The sequence below is a fragment of the Polyergus mexicanus genome, unplaced genomic scaffold (assembly GCF_030449975.1).
Source record: "Polyergus mexicanus isolate NDT 795.1 unplaced genomic scaffold, iyPolMexi1.0 SCAF_27, whole genome shotgun sequence".
Taxonomy (NCBI): domain Eukaryota; kingdom Metazoa; phylum Arthropoda; class Insecta; order Hymenoptera; family Formicidae; genus Polyergus; species Polyergus mexicanus.
Genome location: NW_027223347.1, coordinates 2,950,950 through 2,973,918, shown reverse-complemented (window position 1 = coordinate 2,973,918; position 22,969 = coordinate 2,950,950). Strand labels below are relative to the sequence as shown.

Here is a 22,969-nt window from a genome sequence, read left to right as displayed (position 1 = left end):
TTTTAAAAAGGAACAAAAATAGTGATTTGACAAATTTATTTCCAAAACCGATGCATCCGCTAAAAAATACAGAAATATGATAAAAATCATGGTAGAAAGGATAAGAGCAAAAAATGAAATAGATTTAGATAATTCATTCTCTACATTATCTGTATCATATTGTATTTTACAAAGAAGTATTGTATTTATCCAAATATTTTGATGCACAAATAAATGCATAATTGTCAACAAACAATAAAACAAATACATAATTCACAAATTTTATAATAATAAATATCCTAAGGTTGTATATTTTAACTTTATAAATAAATGTTATAAAAGGAGATATATATTTTTCATATAATTTTTATATCGTAATATTTTTGCAGTGTGTGCACAGATAATTAATATTTTTACCAATACATGCGCACACGTACGCATATTACTTATACAGGATAATTTTTTATTCAATTGTCATCATCATTGCTGCGTGAATTAGATTGAAATATATTTCTTTGGTATATTTCCGTTCTATGAAAGTCGTAAAAATAATAATCTCTTATTTTTGATACTGAAAGATAATTTCATATCTCGATAATGTGCTATTTGACTTTGAGAGAAGACAAACATAAGATAGGCGCGATCATATGTTGAAAAGGAAAGAGAAAAATATGCTTCCTTATCAGTAGTAGTGACACGCTGTTAAGTGGTTCTCTTAACAATAAAAAAAATCTGTAAAGCCAGAGCCTTTTCTCGCGTCGTCGTAATTACAGAAAAATGTTTCGCGTGAGTCGTTTGAGATTTTAAAAGGACTTGTTTTTCTGTATTTCGAAATAGAAGATTAAAATTAGTAGTATAATAATCAGACATTTTTACGTGATAAGTAAAATAATAATAATAATAATACAAATAAAAAAGATATATAAAATAATAATATTAATTACTATACAATAATAATAATGATAATAATAATAATAAAATAATAATATAAATATACAATATTTGTCACATAATGATGTAATTCACGTTACGTAATTTAAAATAACCCAGATACCGAATATTTTATGATAGTAATATGTTAAATATGAAAATAAAGTTATTATCTAATAAAGCACATACGTAATAGCATTAATAATTTTGTTTTATGATTTTTTTATAGCATTAATAATAGTTTTATATTAATTGGTGTTCTGTAAACGCTTCTAATGTCTAATGTGTATTGCCAAATTTTTTTTTCAAGTATCGATATCGCATCGCCCTTTGCAAATCTATTTTTTCTCCTTTATTTAAGTTTTTTTTTTTTTAACTCAAGCTGTATATTTTTACTTCCGTTTAGAACAGAAAATCATGCGGTTTGCGAATTACAAAGATAAAAATATTTAAGCGCTGAGATAAATCAATTGAAACTTGTATGCAAGCGCACAAAATCTCAGGATATATATAATTGAAAATAATATCACAACAATGCAACACCTTTAAAAAATTTTCACATATATTAAGAGAACTCTAATAAATATTTGTGCAAAACTTGATTTAAATCTTCGTTTACTCGTTTGAAAGTTATTTACTAAAAATTGTAGAAAAATATTCTCTCTCTCTCTCTCTCTCTCTCTCTCTCTCTCTCTCTGCAAATTACTCGGTTTCAAAAGTTTTTGTCATAAATTAGGAAAAATATTAATTACAACTATTTTCTTTTACGAAAGACGTTAAAAACCATATTATTTTGTGACACTTTAATTCTTTTTATAATTCGGATTTATTTATTCGATTTTTCGAACAATATAAACGTAAGAAATTTTTTTTTTTTTTTTAATTTTGATAGTTTTTCTCCTACTATTGTACAGCCAAAACATCCTTAATATAAATTTAGTTGTACTTGATTGATCACGCAACAAGTTGATTAGAATCGATATAATAATTTTTTGTCTTTTTTGTAATCATTTCCGATGCATCATTGCTTGCTAATGCTTACATCGAATTTTTTTTTCTTTTTTTTTTCCCTTCTCAAACTGAGAGGACGATTTCATCATGATTTCTATAGAAACGAAGAAAAATCTCCTAGAATTTACGTTAAATGTTGTGTTTCTACTCGTCGATGGTTTCAATGAAGCTAACTACAGATACTATTATGGAATTGATATGTTTTTTTTTTTTCATTCTCCTCTTCTTTCCCTCTTTTTACCATCCTACCAACGCAGAATCAAAGATAAATCCGAATCCTTTTCCATCCTTTGCCGCAGCATACGTTAAAAGGACATATATATAAGTCTCGTGAGATATCCTTTGTCCCGTTCACTTTTCTTCTTCCTTTTCTTTTCTCTTTTTTTTTTGCGTAAAGCAAAAAATCGCAAAGCGCATATCGATCTAAATAATATAGATATACCTATTTGAAAATTATGTTTATATAAAAATGTATGTAAATATAATTTGTCAATTATCAAAATATAATCTGAGAGAGAGAGAGGAAGAAATTAATATTTTATCAATTTAAAAGGACATTTTCTAAATACATGAATTATATCGTGTGCATATAAATTTATTATAACTAAACAATGTTAATTTATGCAACGTTAATACTATGTGATTTTATATCATATTGATCTGGAAATCAAGGGAATGTTATTGTATTATTAAATAATAATTTTATTCAAATCATTTATTCGTTTATTTCTTATTATTACCTTATTTATTTATTATTATTTTATTTATTTATTATTACTTTATATTATGTAATTATTGTTTTACTTTGAGCATTAGAGATAAATACTTGCAGACATACACAGTATGATATGGATTTATTATTGCATGTGTGTCTTTTCGATTGTGTATGATCTTTTGTCATATATGTCATTATTCTTCTCAAATCAAGATGTCATAATTTATTAGTCCTTTACGATATCTGATTATTCCGATTGCAATCGTTTGCTAATCGTAACTAATACGCGTCTTAACGTGCAACTTAAATGACATTCGACGAACTACGTACGAGAAGCATGACTTCTTGCATAACTCGCGCATAAGAATTCATTATTCTCCCATTCGTATGCGCGCACAGACAATCATCAGTATTGTGCATCTCGAGGACGTACGTTCGTAAAGATGATTTCACTGACGCGCAATAGCAGCGCATCGCGTTGCATCGCTAATATTTGACATTTTCATAAAAGACCGATCGAGATGAGAATATGTATAAAAAAATTTATATTGTCGAAAAATTACCCTATAAATGCAAAATATTAGATTATGTCGATACGCAAATTACAAGGGTATGCATCGATTTATGCAACGTCCTAATTTTCCTATAAATTGAAGATATAGATGATCAGAGGGGGAAGATAAATATAAATACAAGAAACAAATCATATATATATATAAATATTTTATTAAAAGTTCTATAAAAAAGTGTATAATTCACAATTAGTAGAAGACACCATTTAGATGTAAGACATATTATATTATTTCATTATTATATGTTATAGCATTATGTAATAATTTTTACGCTTTCTTGCGTTTCTCCATTTTTTTTTTTTTTTTTTTTTTTTTTTTTTTTTTTTTTTAATCAATTTCACTTTCGATACGGAAAGTGTACGCGAGCATAAAATTAGAATTAAATACATTTCCATCGACATCTGCAGAGTGTTGAATGGCTTCTTGTTATTGAAACATCGCGAGCGTAAATGTCGAACGTCATTTTGTTGCAACTTGTCTCGCGAAAAGATTCTGTCGACAGGTTTCGTAAAAGAAAAAAAAAAAAAAGCGAGAACCGGCTAAAGAGCAAGCAATAGCGCAAACGAGTGAGAAGCAATAGTGCAAATGTATTCCTGTCTCTTTTATTCCTCCTTTTGTTTCTTCCTCTCTCTCTTTCTCTCTTTCTTTCTCTCTCTCTCTCTCTCTCTCTCTCTCTCTCTCTCTCTTGTTACCTTCGACTTTGAAAAAAATTGACGAAACCGGTGAGACACGTTTCCGAAAAATAACGTTTTGCACTTTCACTAATGCGGTTTTATATGCAGGTATTATTAATTGGGCTAGTTTAATGGAAACTGGTTTGTTACATGCTTTCGCGCCACAATTTTCACTGCATTTTTTCATTCCGATAAAGATATATATATAGAGTGATACTTAAATAATTTGTGCAACCTTATCGGATTTTTGAAATTTTGAAGTATTCTTTAATATTTGAATCTCTCCAATATTTAAATCTTTTTCTCTCACTCTTCTTCTCCCTTGTTTCCTCTTTCAATTTTTATCTTACTTTTATATGTCAAAAAAATTGGAACACTTATATGATATTTATTTGCACAAAGTTCAAAGATAATTGTACATATTGATATACATATATATGGATGCATATATATATATATATAATATATATATACATATACATTTATAAACATTAAAACAAAATATTGATTAACATCAGTCGATCATTCTAAATGACAGTTAAGGATACTATAACTGACATGTCATCTAATCAGATTATTTTGAAGATTTATAATTTAATTAAGTCAATTATATAGCACTCTCTATATTGTACTAATTATGCTTATAACAACTTGCTTGAGAAACAACAGCAAAAAAAAAAAATATATAACGATGATGCTATTGTTTTTTATAATAATTTAATTTACCCCAATTTCTATAATATTTGTATAAATTTCTATAATTTTGAAATAATATATTTGCTGATAAATTTTCATATCGTACGCATCGAAACATAGAAATAAATTTATTGTTTATTCGCATGAAAAATTCAATAATTATTCTCTCTCTCACTCTCTCTCTCTCTCTCTCTCTCTTTGTTTTTCTTGGAAAATTTTTTTAAATTATTAACATCGAAGAGATATTGTATATTTACTTGTTATAATTTTATATTTAGACACACATTCTCTCTCTCTCTCTCTCTCTCTCTCTCCTTCTCTATTTATTTTTCTCTTTCTCTGTTAGAATATTTACAAGTGCATACTATAATTCTTAAGTAAGAATCTTTTATCCAACATGCACATTAACATCGAATGGTATTAACGAAATTAGCCTACTAAATTGCCTCTAAATTGCAACTTTATTGCCATTTTCGCTCCTTGAAAGATAACACTTCTATACTCTCGCAGCGATATGTACACCTTTGTTGTGTAAATACATAGATACAAATTCCGCCGATTTAATCCTTTCCACCATCTTTCCCCTTTCACTTCTCTCCCTCATCCTAATTTTATCTGCGACCGTGATAAGAGTATGATAAGGAAATTTCAACATGCAATTAACGATTCAAAATTCTTTTTTATAATCTGATAAATCTGTTAATTTTTATGAGTTCTTTTTGCGTGATTATTTAGCATATCTTTATATATAACTTTTTTGGACATTTAAATTATTTCTTGAAAAATACTCTTTTTTTCTTGGCTTATCTTTTATTCCTTTCTCTCTTTACAAATAAATACCTTGAATTTATTTACATACAAAATTCTATATTTGAATTCACCATATCTAAATTTGAAAGGCAATATTTTTATATAATTATTAATTGTGAGTGAAAGAAAATAAAACACACAAATCAAAAATATCGTTATTATATTTATTATTGATTATAATCAAAGAAGTCTAATTTTCTTATTATCTCAACAGTAACCTAACAACAATAAAAAATTTTTACCGAACTAACCGATTTGACACCTTCCCCGAAATTATCCTATTTAATGTTTAATGAATCTCCGCCGAGTCACTTATGCCCCATATCTTAAGAATGTTTTATAAAACTCATGCGAGATGATCAAATATTTTATGCGTGCATTGTACAGAAAGAGATGAATAATTTTTATTTCGAAAATATTTTTCTTTTCCTTTTAATCATCATATCCAAGTAATAATTTTTTAAAGGAAAGAAATATATGTAAGAATACAATATATACGGTATGTATGTGTGTGGGTGTGTGTGTGTATTAAGATATAAATTGTCCACGTGTTGTATAACTAATTATCTCTCAACTACAAGCTTTTTAATCAATAAAAAAAAAAAAAATGTATCTTGTTCTAAATCCAAGTTTCTTAAAAATAAGATTATGCGTTAAACAAAAAGTTATATATCGAGAATTTTTATATGCAATAAATATGATAATAACTAATAAATATAATTTTATCAACAGATTCTCTTCTGCGTCTCTTTTTACGAGATATAGACACATTTCTTTTTCTTTACGAATCGGCAACAACTACGTTTTTATGGCTGCGTAAAATGGCGCGTGCCGCTTGCAAGGTCGTTATGCTTACGTTAGTGATAATTGCAGTTCGAGATTTCCACTTTTTGCCTGCGAAACACATTCCCCATGAGATTCAATAAACGAAAGAGCTCAGCTGAGAATTGGAAAAGAGGGGGGGGGGACGGATAGAGGGAGAGAGAAATTTTGTCGAGCTGGCATATATAATCGAATTCCCCTAAAAATCATTTCTTTTAGTACCTCCGTTTCTATTTCTCTATATGCGAAAAATTCACGCGTTTATATATATATATATGTGTGTGTGTGTGTGTGTGTATGTGTATGTATAATATATTAAATTTGACGCACATTTACATGTATTTACACACACAAGATGTCATATTCAGCATCTTTTTGCTTTTACATTTAATAATTTGACATTTGGAATTTATAAAACATTCATAAAATTTAATAAAAGAATTATATGTGTGTACGCGCGTATTATATGCGTGTGTATGTGTGTGTATAGTATATCTATATATTATATATATACTATATATATATCCACAGAATGTGTGCTCTTTTATGACATGAGGATTTAAAAGATCTCGTATTGATTGAGGATTAATTTCTCTTTTTCATGGTTAGAGCAGGATTTTTTTTTTTTTTTTTTTACGAAATAATAAAAGTTATAGTTTATATTAAATTTAGAATTATTAAAATATGAAAATTGATATGTGGATTTAGAAATTTAAACGACATAAAGAAATGAATTTATCTTCTATTTCCGGCGAGATTCGCGCCTTGTTATCGCGCTTGCGAAATCATATCATCACGTGAATGCGTATGCGATAAAATGCATGATCGCACAGATTTCAATGACGCAAACTAAACGAAAATACATAAACAGGTCGCACAATTCGTACATCATCGAAATATCAAAATACCGCGAGTGGCGAATCTAAATAAAGATCGCGCGAGAGAGCTGGAGTCTAAACTCGAATTTCAATTTAAACAATCTTTAATAGCACGAACAAATACAGATCGCGCTTTTATACATTATTCATGAGTTTATATTTGAATTCTGTACGTGATTGAATAAGTGGCGAAATTCATTTTTGATATTTTTTGAATTCTACTTGAATTAATTTCACAGAATGTTGGTGCATATAAGATTAATATATGTCTGGCATATATATGTTGATATATATATATATATTCTACTTGTAGCGAGTTTTCCTAATTTATTCTCTCTTTAAGAAATAAATCGTATATATAATTATAAAATTTTCATCGACGAAATAAATTTCATAACGTAATACTTATACGAGAGAACATCTGAAAATTCCGTTGTCAATAAAAACATTATCGAAGATAAAAGGGAAAGTGGAATATATCGCTTTTAGTATTTCGATAAAAAAAAAAAACGTAAATATTTTTATATATGTTATATAATTACTTTTATAAAGAGCTTGAATATATATTGTTTTATTTAAATAATAAAATCATATTATTTTAAGCTTCGAGGGAGAAGGAAAATGGAAAGGTAATCAGGAATCAGTAATCAGAAATGTGCATATTATACACGACTTCGAGACTCCTTTCTTCTTATTGTTAGCGTGGCAGACAGATAAAAGTATTGAGTTATACAGTCGTTTCAATATGCAGCAACTCTCTCTCTCTCTCTCTCTCTCTCTCTCTCTCTCTCCTTCCATTTATGACATAATATATACACACATAAATATATATAAAAATATGCACCCTCGCTTTTACGATGCGACTCCGCGGTAGCTGTAACGGTTACCACTTTCACAACGAAGCACCCCATTATCGTCACTCTATTTCACAGTTGATATCTATCTGCTTTCATCCTTTCCTTAAAGAGCGCACCTTGACCCGATGATGCAAACTTGGATGCGAACAATAGAAAAGCATAATGCGTTATTTCTACGCGTGAATTTTCTTATCGTTGCACCGTAATTTTTGAAAGGCTATCGATATCAATCAAATTATGCGATACAGATTATACAATGATAATGATCAAAGAATGAGATTTTCATAACTATATATCGGGATGAAAGATAATATAAATAAAGAATTAAGAAAATTGCAGGATATGTTGCATTAAAAGGCTACAAGTAAGTTGCTTGGGCTGAGAAACGAGAAGTAAAGATGAAAATAAAATTAATATAAGAAATTTCTTGTTAAGAGTATACATATTTTTTTTCTACAAATATTATTTATAAAGCAACACGCGATAATCTGTAATTATAAAATGGCCACGAAGACGTAAAGACATGATAAGATCGTTTATATTCTAGAAAATGGTTACAGAGTCGTTTTTATTTATCATTAATATTTATCAGGATGTTTGAATCAGGATGTTTGACGATCTTTGAATGGCCATTTCTGCCAGAATCTGCGATCTGAGCAGGCACTTACGTTGTGTAATGCGAACCTCGGTCTCTCGTTGTAAAAGTTGATGTCGGATCGAAATTGAAGATGCCATTGAAATTCAACGCGTCTCCTCTACAATCTCGATATAATAAAGATATTGTATATATAGCCATATTTCTCTCTGCGTATGAGAAAAAAAGAGCTTGCGGTGTTCGTAAAACCCCATGTACTCAGAGACGTGATTGTATTTTCGAAATAACATACCGACTCCTGATGATATTTGAGGCTCTCGAGGGGTCCTTTTGTCTCTCATTCGCGTTCGCTAATTAATTAGCAATTAAGAGATTGAAATTTCATCAATAAATGTGAGAACAATGCAATATTATATCAAATTTAAATATCATTATACTGTTTATTTTATTTTATGTCCCAATATTAATGTACTATGTCCTTAATGACATATATAAAAGTCTATATATAATTACATATTTATACCGCATAAGATAATAATAGTAATAATAAAAATCGTTTTTCAAAATCTACTCTTTTCATCTATTTTAAAACTTTTATTAAATTTATGTGACAATTTAGTCAATGATCGATTAAAAAATATATAAATATATACAAATATGCTATAAAAAATTTAATGGAATTATCTTTTTCTTTAAAAATATTTAATCATTTTTTAAATACCTATATTTAATGTGATTTGAGGTAATTATTTATGGTTATAAATAAGATCGCTGCTATTAAAAAATAAAGATAAAAAAAAATAAGGGTATAGCTGATCGTAATATATATATATATATATAGTTTTATCATGCCATACACTTATCTGATTTCATACGCTTTAGCGCGATATAAATATCAAAGTGGCACGTGTATTATATATGTGACAGTAACGTGATATAACGATATAAAAAATCCCGCCGCGCGCTATTGTATAAAAATAACGCTGGCCAGTCTTGTTTATCGACTTGAATTACATACCACGAACCACATAATGCATCGCGACGACGCATCGTATTAAGGGAGCATATACCTTTCTCGGACAAAAAAAAAACAATAGCATATTTCATGATTTCTTTTCGGCGAAAATATAAAAGCTACGAGGATCGGTTTTTTTTTTTTTTTTTACGAATAAAAGTACACATTTTAGATTGTATTTTCTGATTTTTGTTTATTATTTGTATGGGAGAGTACTTTCCCTACATTTCCCATTCCGCCCTAGGCCCTGCATGTTTTGCGGGGTACCGGCGGAATCTCCGAGCTGGTTCATCTGAAACAAAGAAATCAAAAAGGTTCTTAAAATTTATGACATTTTGTAGTCCCTGTCGGATAGGATTTTTAAAAATTTGATTTTTAACAAAATGACGGCCAAAACTTTCATTTTGTTTGAAAAATAAAAAATAGAAATAATTAAAAAATTGCAAAAAGCATCCGATAGGGATTACGAGATGTCATAAATTTTAAGACCCTTTTTTGATTTCATTGTTTCAGATGAACCAGGCTCGCCGGTACCGTAAAACATGCAAGGCCTAGGGCGGAATGGCTGTAGGGAAAGTACTTTTCATACAAATAATAAACAAAAATCAGAAAATGCAATCTAAAGCGTGTACTTTTATTTGTGAAAAAAACCGATCCTCGTAGTTTTTATATTTTTGCCGAAAAAAAAAAAATCATGAAATATGCTAAATTTTTTTTTTTTTTTTGTCCGAGAAAGGTATACGCTCCCTTAATTCGCGATGCAACACGATGCATCGATATGCATAATCATAATACAAAGAATTTCAATTGAATCGTAATTGCTTCCATTTTTTACAAATCTTAAGAATTAATTAAGACATATGAAATACAAATTTTAGGAGGAGAGGAGAAAATAAAAAGGGAAAATGAAAAAAGATATATAGATATGTGATAGAAGAGATTTAGAAAATATAAAAAATTTTATTTAAATGCATCATAATAATAATATAATAATTATCGTATAATTTTCCCCATATAAATCAATATTTTTTATTTTTGTTTCAGACGGCGCGATAATAAGGACGTCGTGGTGTGCACGGCACATTCGAAATCCAATTAATATCTATCAATTAATTTAATCTTACTTGGGTAATAAACATATTTATTTAACTAAACAAGTGATATACAATATTTCTTTGTTGCGTTTCAACGAATGTTCAAAGTGCAATAAAAGAGTGCAATCAAGTGATTCGTTATTAAATTTATTAAGATCCGGCGCATTACGACGCCGGATTATCATTCCTTCGGATCATCTCGAGCTCTGGCTGACGGGAAATGTTCCGGAAGTGCAAGCTGCAGCAATGCGACAACAACTGCCGACCACCCGATATACATAGATAACGCGAGCAATCGCGGAAAATTAGAAAGATCCAAATCAAGATCGAGATCAAAGCGCAGAGAATCTACTTCAAGGGGCAAGGAATCAAGATCAAGATCGACAAGCAGAAGATTTAAATTTAAGAACGAGAAAGACAATGATGAAGAGTCAAGGAACCCCACAAAGAGGGTAACAGATGAATCCTTAGAATTATCAAACGGGATTGGCAATCGATTGAAAGTAGATCGTATTAGAAGATTTAATATAACGGACGATTTCTTGCAAAGGGTGTTAAAGAAGAATATCGATAAGAGATGCGATAGATTCCTAAGAACTATCAATAAGGGCCAATCCTTTCTAAAGAAGAGTATCCAGCAGAATTTAAATTTAAGGAGGAAAAATGTTTGGGAAAATTTCTTGTTGTTGAAGAAGGATATTCGAGAAAAAGTATTATTTGGCAAGAGGACCTATCGACAGAATATAATATTAAAAAGTAGACAAGATATCAAAAAGATTTTAAGAAAAGATATTAAGGAATGTTCTCTGTTGTTGAAAAAAAATATTCAAAGGAAAGCATTGTCAACTGATAGAAGCGATCGGCAGATCCTAATATTAGCAAATAAGGATATTTGCGCACACGCAAATCCACTGAAGAGTAATATACACACAAAGGCATTATTAGCCGGTATAAATAATCAGCAGAGAGCAATAATTGCGAAGAGATCTAATCTGGATAGTCCTTTGTTGTTAAAGAAAGATAGGATTGACGAAAATATTCATAAAAGTATTATATTAGCAAAGAAAAAAAGTGAAGAAAATTTATTGTTGACGAAAATAAATCTTAAAGAACAATCAGTTCAAGAAAACGACAAAAAAGATCTGTTATCAGAGAAGAAGAATATTGATAAGGATTTAGCTAATGAGATCTCCCAGTCGACAACGAAAGGTATTGGAAAAACTACATTATTCTCAAAGGATTATGTTCGAAAGAGTCCACAACTTTTGATAAAGAAAAATGTCAAAAACAATCCGAAGAAGAATACTCCAATTGGTCCATTAATGCAATTAATGGACAAATATATTCAAAAAAATCCAGAGTTGTCAAAGAGCAGTTTTGATGAAAAAGTATTTTTAATAAAGAAAGATTTTGAAGAAGCTTCACAATTGTCTGCATGTATAAAAGAGAGTTCCTCATTATCACAAAGAAAAGATATTTCTGATGATATAAAGTTAACAGCACATAAGGATAATTCTTTATTGACCAAAGATATTTCTGAGAAAGACCTACTATCGAAATTAACAAAAAGAACAAGAGTTCAAGATCATATTTCTTTGACCAAGGAATTTTGTTCTTTAAGTGGGGAAGATATTCCTTTAATTGAAAGAGAGAAGAGACTATTGCAACCAACGAAACAAACCATCTATAACGATCTTTTATTAAACAAGAATTTAAAATTTAAACGAACGAACGATTTAATTGATCTCCCTTATCAATCATCGATTATCCATAGACGTCATCTTCTATCCAAAGTTCCTCAACAAATTCTTCAGGGATCTAAGAAAGTACGGGAAGAACGCGATAGTGACTCTAAAGCTAAGCGGTCGCCTCCACCGGATGAAGACTGCTTGAGTCAAGGGTCAACAGGGTTTGATAACGACGGGTCAGCCGATAAAGACGATTCGTCAATCGTAAAATACAGGCTTACGGATTCGAATCACTATGCGAAATATCAGTCGATCGCGAAGCCACCCGAAGTGCATATTACAATTTCTAAAGTCTTCTCTTGCCCAAAGCAACTAGTAGATAGCTCCAAAGAAGATTCAGAAACCAATTTCATTATAGAGTTCACTGAAAGTGTATCGGGATGTACAAATTTTGAAAAAGATCTGAAGAACGTAAAGGATCCAGCCATTAAGATAAAAGATTCTGAAAAGATTTCAAGAATTCAAGCCATCGAGGTAAAACACGAGAAGATATTAAAGAAACCAGTCGTCGAGATAAAAAGTTCCAAAGGAATCTTGAAAAATTCAATCATCAGGATAAAAGATTGCGAAGAAACTTCAACGAATCAAGTTATTAAAGTGAATAGTGACGATTTGTCAATCTTGAAGATAACTGATAACCTTGCAGATCGAAATTATCAACGAATAATTCAAAAAGATCTACAAAAGTTTTCCAATCATATAAATCATCGATTGGATAAATCTATAGATCGACGATTGTCATTAAGAGTGAATTCTACAAAAGGTCAAGAAAGTATTTCGAAAAATACATCCATTAAAATAGAAGGATTAGTCACCAAGATATATACCAATAATTCGCCTGCCTTGAAGATAATCGACAATCTTGAATCTTGGAATAACCAACCATTTATCCGCCAGACCTACCGTCCTGTAGATCATCAACCGGATGATTTGCGGTTGCCAATAATTAAGCAAAAATTATTAGAAGATAAGAAGAGAAGTGAATCGATCAGGAGGCTCCATAAAAATCCCAAAATGAAACTAACCATCAGACTTATCCGTATTCGCGACAAGCTGGTGCTGGGCCTAAGCGCGTTCGCTATCGTGTTTACGCTTCTGCTAGTGATGGATCTGCAGATGGACCTGGGTTACAGCGGCCATCACCTGACCCCGAGCCACGCTCGCGTCAGGGTCGGCGACCCGGCGGACGCCGACAGTGTGTACAACAACTTCCGCCGGAAGTTCCTTCAACGAGGTAATGGTAGCCGAGAACAGGCAAATGGCGACACGACGCCCGTCGTTGAAAAATCCGGGAAAAGCGAACTGACCCCATCATCGTCGACTATGAGAAAGCACGACGATTTCGCGGACTTGGTGGATTTGATAGTGAACGGGTACGCGGTGAATATTGACGAAGGAGTGGCAAGAATTAACGGAGAGAATCGAGAGTATAACCCGACAATCGGAGAGCTGAAAAAGATGATACCAAGGTGAGTAGCAAAATTGCTAATGCAAATATTCTTTTATCAACTCTCTCTTTCTTCCTCTTAATTTTTTTTATCATTAATAGAATTATTTTTGCATAATAATAAAAACATATGATGAATTCTTCGATTTATGATGTGTTACTTAATTCTTCATTAAGATTTAAATTTGCCAATTCCTTTTTATCTCTTTTTATCTCTTGATTCTTTATCTGTTTAAATATACCATATATTATATGTACGCGTGCGCATGTTGTGTATGTGTGGTGTGCATATGCATGCGCGTATGTAATTTTTCTTAATTATGATGCATAATTTTCTATAGCTTCTCTATAATTTCTTCCTTCAATATGAGCGCGGCTTTAGGCGTTGCGGGATGCGGGATCGGCGGCGCATGCACGAGTGCGTTTGCCGTTTGCAAACGTAATTATACCGATGACAGTCGGGACGAACATACGTAATCTCGACGCGCGCATGTGTATCTATCTATTTGCGTGTACACGCATACAATGGCAATGTTATTGGTACAGGTGCGCGATGTTCCATGGCGCCATCGTGGAACGGTGGAATTACGTTTCGTTATAATCGCGCGATGGAGAACGCATACAAAGGTTGTTGTTAGGTCTATTCGATCCCGCACTCATTGCGCTGTTCTACATCGAATGTACCATATGATTCTCACTTCGTTATTTCAACGATTAATATTTTAGAGACATGGTGAATTATTGAAAAACGTGGATCGCAAGGGAAAAGCAATTGTTTATCAAATTCTGTCGACCTTGTCTTGATAATTTTTTCAATTTTCTTCATATCGCGAAATTAGATACTTTTATTTAGGAAATTTTAGAAAATTCAAAGGCCTCTCGTTAAACCGCTATAAATTTTGCGAAGCGTGAAGGTCATTTTTAGTTTCCGGTGCATCATGAGCATGATTATATGGCAATAGCGGAAGCGTGATGATTGCAGTTACAATAACGCCTCATTTCCGCGATGACATATAATTACCACAGATAATGTACGTACAGAATTGTATTTGATTAACTCGGAGAATGTGTAAAATTAATCAACTCTTATTAAATATATTTGTTATGTCTTATATATATGGGCAAATAATTTCTAAAAATATCTCATTTTAGTTAAAATTTTCATTTCGAATTAAGCTTCAAGGAAGAATATAAATTATAAATAATAAAATTGTATTTCTTAAATAAGGTCAGAGATGGATTTAATCTCAGACTATAAAATTTAAAGATATATAATTGAATAGTTGAGGTGTATGTGATGATACTCGCTGAAAAAGGAAGGATTGATAGGAGAATATCTCGTTGTCAAAATTAAGATTGCGTGTTATACGGGACAATATATCTTTTTGCCGAAGCTACAAATCAAAATTTATTGAAGAAAAATTGACAATATTTAAAATTAAATGCAAAATGTCATAATGTATAAAAAGCGTTTTATTTTTAAATATTTATTAAACAAATTATTTAATCATTCTGTTGACATTTACTACTTCTCGATATATAGAATCGATTACAAATTTATGAAAAATTCTATCGTCACAATTCCCTCTCACTTTTTAAAACTCGTCATTGTATTATGCGTGTGAAATCATGGAACGCGCGTTGGATCATAGTAGATTATGAAGAGAAATGCGTCATCAGCATGTATCCACTCATAATATGTATGTTATGTTAACGTTTCTCATCATCTTGTGTCACTTTGCGGTTGATACTCGGAATGCGCGATATGCATTCGCCGATGATAATATATTAAATTCTTAAAATTAAGTGCAAACATTAATTCCGAATTTACTGCATAATTAAATTATAAATTAATTAATATTGAAATTATTGTTAAAACTTGACAACTTCATTAACATTTGTCAACATCATTAACGTTTGACAACTTTAATATGCCTATTTGTTTATTTCCGTTGATTTATTAATTGTTATTAAATCCATATCATGATTGACCAATTGATCCAATTAATTAAATCATTAGTTATTGAAAGTTAATCGCTCTGATATGTTTCCCTTAAGTAAAATATCTTCGAAAAAGAATTATTTTGTATATTAAAAAAAATACAAAAGCTTTGATATATTAAGTAATATAATTAATGGTGATATCTGATTGGTCTCCAAATGTCAAGATAAAATTTTTTTCGATGATAATTCCATTTTTTCATTCCATATAAAAGTAACTAAAATCTAATGTAATCTAACTTGTTTGTATCAATCAGGATAAAAGAAACATAACTACAAAAGATATAGGTGTATATATATAATTATTCAAAGTTTTATTATCTTTATCTTTAAAATACGACACAAATATTCGAAGATCTTATTATTGAAATATTTGCCGGTGTGTATGCTCTTTTTACTCAGATTATAAAAAAAATCACAAGTAATTTCAAATCTTTATTTTTATATATTTAGCTTATTATTTAACATATTCTCAAATAATGGAAGGACAATATTTTTAGCTGTAAACATATTTATGTATTTCGTATTAGAGAGAGAGACAAAGATATTACAGCTTATTATTAAAGAGAATGATTATATTATATCTGATTCAATTAATAAATAAGTAAAATTAAGACCTTTTTTTTTTAAATTGCCTCGATATTCATAACGAGAATATGAAACAAAAAATTTTTTGATTGCCATAGGCGTTTTTAGTTAAACGATAAAATGACGCCTTTGGATTCATCTGTGTGCCTTACCGTTGTAAAAAACGTACCACTGCTTCTCGAGGCTTTGAAATCTTCTAAATAGGCTATTTTGTCGTAGAAAAAGAGACACAGAAGCGAAATAAAAAAAAAAAAAGAAAGAGAGATAAAATGTTCCAAACATTTGAGAAGAAAAGAGCGGATAAGCTATCTGGAAAATTTAGAACGTCCAACAACTGGCAAAGAAAAAATTTCCCACGCTCTCTAGTGGGAATTGACGCTGTGGGATCGGAAGCAAATCTCAATCTTGATTGAGGGAAACAATACTGATTCAAGAAGATTAGAATAATACGCATCGCCATCTTATCGATTTAATATTAGTTTAGGAAACAATTACCCCTGATTAAAATTTTCAATTTTAATTTTATTTGCTAAAATTTCTAGATAAAGTTCTGTAAATACCTATATATCTATTTTTCTCTCCGTTAAAGTATTATTGTAATTTTTATTTTCCTTCCGTTTATTAAACGGAGTTGTACTTACTTATAAATCATTAGAGGGCAGAAAGGTGTAAATAAGTGAATAAATTTTTCAATGTTATTTTAAACGCTAAACTTTTCTGCGACGATGTAATGATGCAACAGGTAGACCCATATTTCCATTATTGTGATTATTCCGCACGCACTTGTTTCACTCGCAAATTTAATTATTACAAAGACTGTAATCGCGATCGTTAATATGCCTCAACTTGATGAAACGGCATTTCTCGCCGTAACGTGACTTACAATGTATGTCATGCTATATCCCCGTCATAAAACCAGGGAAAAATAAATATAAAGTAATAAAATCAATATATATAACATAAAAAAAGTGTATAGATGATGTTTAAATTAATATAGATAATAAAATTAATATAAATAAAAAAATTTACATATATATATATATATATATAAGCAATTAAATTAATATAAATAATAAAAAAATTTACATGAATAAATAAAGAAAATTAATATAAATAACAAATTAATCAAATTAAAATTAATGCAATTAAATAAAATCATACAAACAATTAAATGTGGTAATATATAATTGATGTAGTATATTAAATATTAACATCTCATATATATATATATATATATATATATACATATACGATTATTTTTATTATCATTAAGGAATTTAATTAATTTTTAATTAATTTATATACGCTTAATCTCGATCAAATTTTTAACAAGCATTACGATCGTAAGACATTGATTCTAATAATTTTTAGATATGAATATTTATTTTAATACAAATTTTTAATACCAATATTTTTAATATAAAGAAGAAGATATAAATTGAGAGCAAATAAATCATGTGCAGAATCTCGACATTTTTATTTTCCACCAGGTTCTACTAACTGTTATCGCACGATTTTATACGGTAATAATAAGTGACCAATGTAAAATCATTGAGTCGTAAAGGGAACATATTTTACGCGTATCGTATATAAGATTTGTATGAGGAATAATTGCAGTTTTATTAATTGGAATTTGTATTGGATCAATACATACAGGATACATACATTGAAAGAGAGAGAGAGAGAGAGAGAGAGAGAGAGAGAGAGAATAGATCTAATATTTTTTATTAGATATTTAGAATTTTTCTTGCTCTCTCGTCCTCCCTCTCTCCCCCCCTCGCTCTCTCTCTCTCTCTCTCTCTCTCTCTTTATAATGAATTAAATAAAACGGAAAAAAATAATTACCCTTTTCGCATTTCTCACAATTTTTCTACGGTTAAATATATGTATATATAACATTTGGTCAATCGTGCATTAGAAATGCAGTTATATAATTGCAACACGTAAGGATAAACTGGATTCGTATCCGCGAAACTGAAACATACTCGAAATACCAGTTATGTACATTTAGTCGATATCTTATAGAATAATATTAATTAATGTAATAGGATGGAATAAGATTAATTAAACAAAATTACAAGTGAACAAAGGGCTGCACCTTTGGAAACACGCGCGCAATAATTTTACGTACTTTATATTATCCAAAATAATTTAGAATCGTTTTTAATTCAAATATTATTCCATTATATGTCTTTTTACATATATCTATTAAATATGTCTTCCGTATAACTGGTGTGTGTGTGTGTGTGTGTTATAATCGACGATAAAGATAAATAATTTTATATGAAAGAAATAAGTCAAGAGTGTAGAAAGAAAAAAATTTTTTTTTTTTTATATATATATAAATCTTTATTTTTGAGAAAACTAATTTTTGAAATTTAGAAAATCGATAATATAATTACATTAACATTTTTTAAGCAACGAATAATTCTCTGATGATTTTGCATTATAGATCGTCAAATTCGTTTATTCATATAATGAAAACAAATTTAGAACAAGGGGAGCAAATAAATTTTTGATTAATTTATTTAATCTGCTATTTTTAATTACTTCAATTAACTTATTTATTTAAAAATTATAAAAATGGCGAAGTATTATGCTTCGGAAGATAATAATTTTATCATGTATAAGTGATAATTATTTAGCAAGTAATATCGGTTATGAGAAATCGCAAAAATTCATTCCAGCCAATCGCAGATGTATGAATTTATTGATAGAGAAAAGAACAGAGTTGAATTCGCACGCAAGAGCATAGAAATCGACGATGGAAAAATCGCAAAAGAGTCTTGTCGGTTATCGGGTCGCATTGACGGCTTTTGCAAACTTTTCACGATGTTGGCTTGATTATAGATAATTAACCCTTGCCTGATATTATAGAATGCATGCGTGCACGCGTGCGTGCGTGTGTGATACATTCTATATTTTGTATTTTTACCATTATAACTGGCAATAAGGTAAATACATATATCATTTCCTATAGATTGAAACTGCACGTTTGCACAAAAAAAAAAAAAAGAAGCGTTATAAAAATCAATAAGAATTATTAATAATTCTCCTTTTACATAAAATATCTCCATATCCAAATATATAAATCGATATAAATCTCACAATCAATTAAATAAGAGAAAATATTAATATCATTATTATTGTTGTATGTAGATATACGAGCTTTGTACAATATATGGCATAGCAAGGTATATTGCAATTTTCCATGGATTTTAATATGTTTTAATTATTTATGATTCTACAATAGAGCAGACACGCTCGTTATTGAAATGAAATGTTCGAGCGAGGATGTCGTAAATAAGTACGTCGCGTTGTACCTACCTCTTATCGTGGTTTATCAAATAAGAGAGATAAGAATAACGACAGATGTATAATGGGCAAAGAATACATTGGCAGTTTCAAGTCTGAGTATTTTAAAATATTTGCTGGAATATTATTTAGCTTTTTTCTTTTTTTTTTTTATAATTTATCGTATATTCTTATACATGCTCACGACATATGCGACTATATATAATAAATTAACTGCAAGCTATGTAGATAAAATTTGATTTTTATAATTCTGCAATTGTCTTTACCGTCTTCTATAGATACATAGGATCCATTGTTTCGATGATCTCCATGTTTTCTTATGTAATGGTTACTTACATGGTTACATGTATCTACAGACGGCCAGTAGGATCTATAGATCTATAGATCGCAGGATTCTCGCTCGGTTAGTTTCGGTTTATACACAATGAACCGAAATTAGGTCAATAGTAGCTTCTCTTTCTCGTCAATCTCCAGCAAACGGAGCTGCGTGTTCTCGAACCCGCTTGCCCGTCCAAATTGTCATACACGATCAAGATTGAAGCGAAGAGAAACGTGGAAAATTGGTTTTACTTTAACTAATATTGAGAGACTATAGCTCAAAATATAAAGAAGTACAAAAGAGATATAAATTTCAAATTTGTGAAATTTAATTAAATTCTTTCTTTATTTATTGTATCATTTTTACCTGAATTTCCGAATTGTAATTTTAAAGCTGTAATAATATAATTCAATTATATATAATTACATATAATAATTATTTAATGTACAAGAAAATGTTTATATTTTTAAAATATTTCTTTTTTTTTAATTTTTATGTTTTTAAATTTTTCTCCCTCCCTCCATATATATATATAGATATATTGTATATACATGGTATATGTCAAAATAATAAGAAAATTAGATGAACATTGAAAGGGGCGGAAGAATAGAGAGAGGCGAAGAGATGAGGGAAGAGGGTCCGTGCACCGGGTCGTTCCGCTCTGGAAAATGCGGGGACGCATTTCTCTCCCGGGGAAAAGCCATTTTCTCGGCTCTCGTGCCGTGCCGGCTGTTTACCCCGCCAACTCATCTATAATTTCTATCTTCGCTTGTTTATGGCGGCGTCGTCTCGTAGCAGCGCCACGACGTTCGGGGAATCGGGCTTTTTATATCCGATCGGACCAATGAGACCGTCGAGAAAATTTTTTCGAAAAAAATTCTCAAGTCCGCTATTAATAATCTCTCTCGTATCTATTTGTTTCGAAATTGTTTCGCGATTGAGTTATCATTTTTTTCTTTACGCTTTTATAAAAAAATATACCTTCGATACAACGGGTTTAATACAACTTTTGTATACTTTACATGTCGGGAACCTTTAGAAGGGAGAAGGTGCAGGTTTATTGTAGATGAAAAGATCCACGGACAGAGATTCAAAGTATTACTATAGCATATATGGTAGTTATGTTACAATTTATTTATTTATAAAAACAAATAAATATATGCATTTTTAATTTTTGTATTTTTAATTTATATGAAAATTATACCTTTATTTACAAATTTAGGTAAAATATTACTCTGAATGTAAACTATTAAATATATATAGCAGATATAATTAAGAGAGACTTAACTTATTATAATTCTTCATAATTAGCCTTTATATGATAGATAGAAAGCGAGAGAGTGAATGAGTGAGTGAGTGAGTGAGATAGAGAGAGAGAGAGAAAGAGAGAATGAGTTATATAAAAAGCAATTTTTCTATCGTAATATATATTATACATGTCTGTGGGTGTTATAATTACTTTTTTTACTTTTCATTCTTTTATTACTTCGATGGCACGTATTTATTATTTACATACGCGCGAAAATTCGATAAGATTTTTCTAAAAAATTTTGTTTCTTGACTGAAAGCATGTTATATATTATCTTTGATAAATTGAAAATAATCGGTTTCTCAAGCTTGCTTATTTGACAATATGTCAATATTAATATACACATATAATCAATTTAATTTAAATTGCTATTGTATATTAACGTCACTGTAATAAATTGTATATTAAAAGATTTCACTAATATTGAAATGAATTTGACACAAAGACATAATGACTAGTTTTTAATTTTTTTTTTTTTTTTTTTTCCTACGAAAATCTACTTCGTGATAAAAATTCAATTAAATAAAACAGAGCAACGATGGCGACGTCGCGTTATTGTTTCCTCGAAACAATGACTTATTCCCTCGGCGACGAGGTCACGGTCTCATGTACCCTCTGATACCGCGAGAATATGCTTGTGTACATGACAACGTTTATACGCCGTAATCCTTAGGGAAACCCCCATGCCATCGTTTCTTTTAGCAGCACTTAGAAACATAATCGATATTACAAGGAAAACTTATTTCAATGACGGTCGCGATGCTTTTTATCCAAAATATCAAAAAGAATTCATACAATTCGAATAATCAAACTTTCGACGGGGTTTAGATGTGTCATAATGTGTGACATTAGATTGTTTTATATATAAATATATTTTTGTTTTACATCAAAAATTATAAATAATTTTTGAGGAAACAAAACACACACACACACACACACACACATATATGTATAAACGTATGTATAATTAAAAACATACAATAATCTCTTTTATGCTTTCTCTCGGAATAAAAAATTATTTTAATACTTTTATTTCCATCAAATGTAGGAGACTCAGAAACAAAGAAGCTTGAAAATCAAAAACACGCTGTCAGCTTTGTGGATTAAAAATTGTTTGATTTTTATATACTAATATTGATCTCTCTCACGTCGATATAACTTTTTCTAAATGTTTAACTTTATTACACGAATTGTTTCTACGACACGGCGTGCACGAACAAATAACACGATTACTTATTCTTAATATACGCTTAACTTATATGCATTTTAATATAAATAAAAAAAAAACAGCAACATTATCTGGACATCAAGGCACACATACGTATTTATATAATTTAAATATATTTTACTTATTCCCCTGTCATCTGGATTCACTTGCTCTCGCGCGACCAAGCTATAGCAGATAAATTATTTCTTTGGGAATGGCAAGCTTGCCTCTCTCACGTTTGTATATTGTATTTTCGCTCATTAACAATTCGTATGTGTGTTTTGTATAAGGGTGCGCGTGTTGTACGGTGCCTAGAGTGCACGTGTATACTTGCGTCTGCAATTGCACGGAAAGAAACTGCGCTTTTATGCATTTTCATGTTTATGA

The 22,969-nt window shown here is 29.9% G+C and overlaps 2 protein-coding genes across 8 annotated transcripts in view; one reads left to right on the top strand and one right to left on the bottom strand.

The window, feature by feature from the left end:
* Positions 1–22,969, top strand: part of LOC138943578 (uncharacterized) — a 57,267-nt gene that overhangs the window by 13,377 nt on the left and 20,921 nt on the right. For 3 of the 7 annotated variants that reach the window (XR_011448499.1, XM_070314522.1, XM_070314523.1), the window contains exon 1: positions 10,800–13,865. Coding sequence is in view for 6 of the 7 variants with exons in the window: in XM_070314522.1 (XP_070170623.1) it covers positions 11,971–13,865 (1,895 nt within the window). In the remaining variant the exon portion in view is untranslated. Of the gene's footprint in view, positions 1–10,067; positions 10,122–10,598; positions 13,866–22,969 lie in introns of those variants that run through there. The other 4 variants (XM_070314528.1, XM_070314524.1, XM_070314525.1 and 1 more) reach the window with 3 other exon arrangements.
* The window catches only part of LOC138943579 (nibrin-like), a 44,081-nt gene continuing 30,868 nt past the window's right edge, over positions 9,757–22,969 (bottom strand). The window contains exon 10 of the mRNA XM_070314534.1: positions 9,757–9,846. The gene's annotated coding sequence lies outside the window, so the exon portion shown is untranslated. The remainder of the gene's footprint in view (positions 9,847–22,969) is intronic.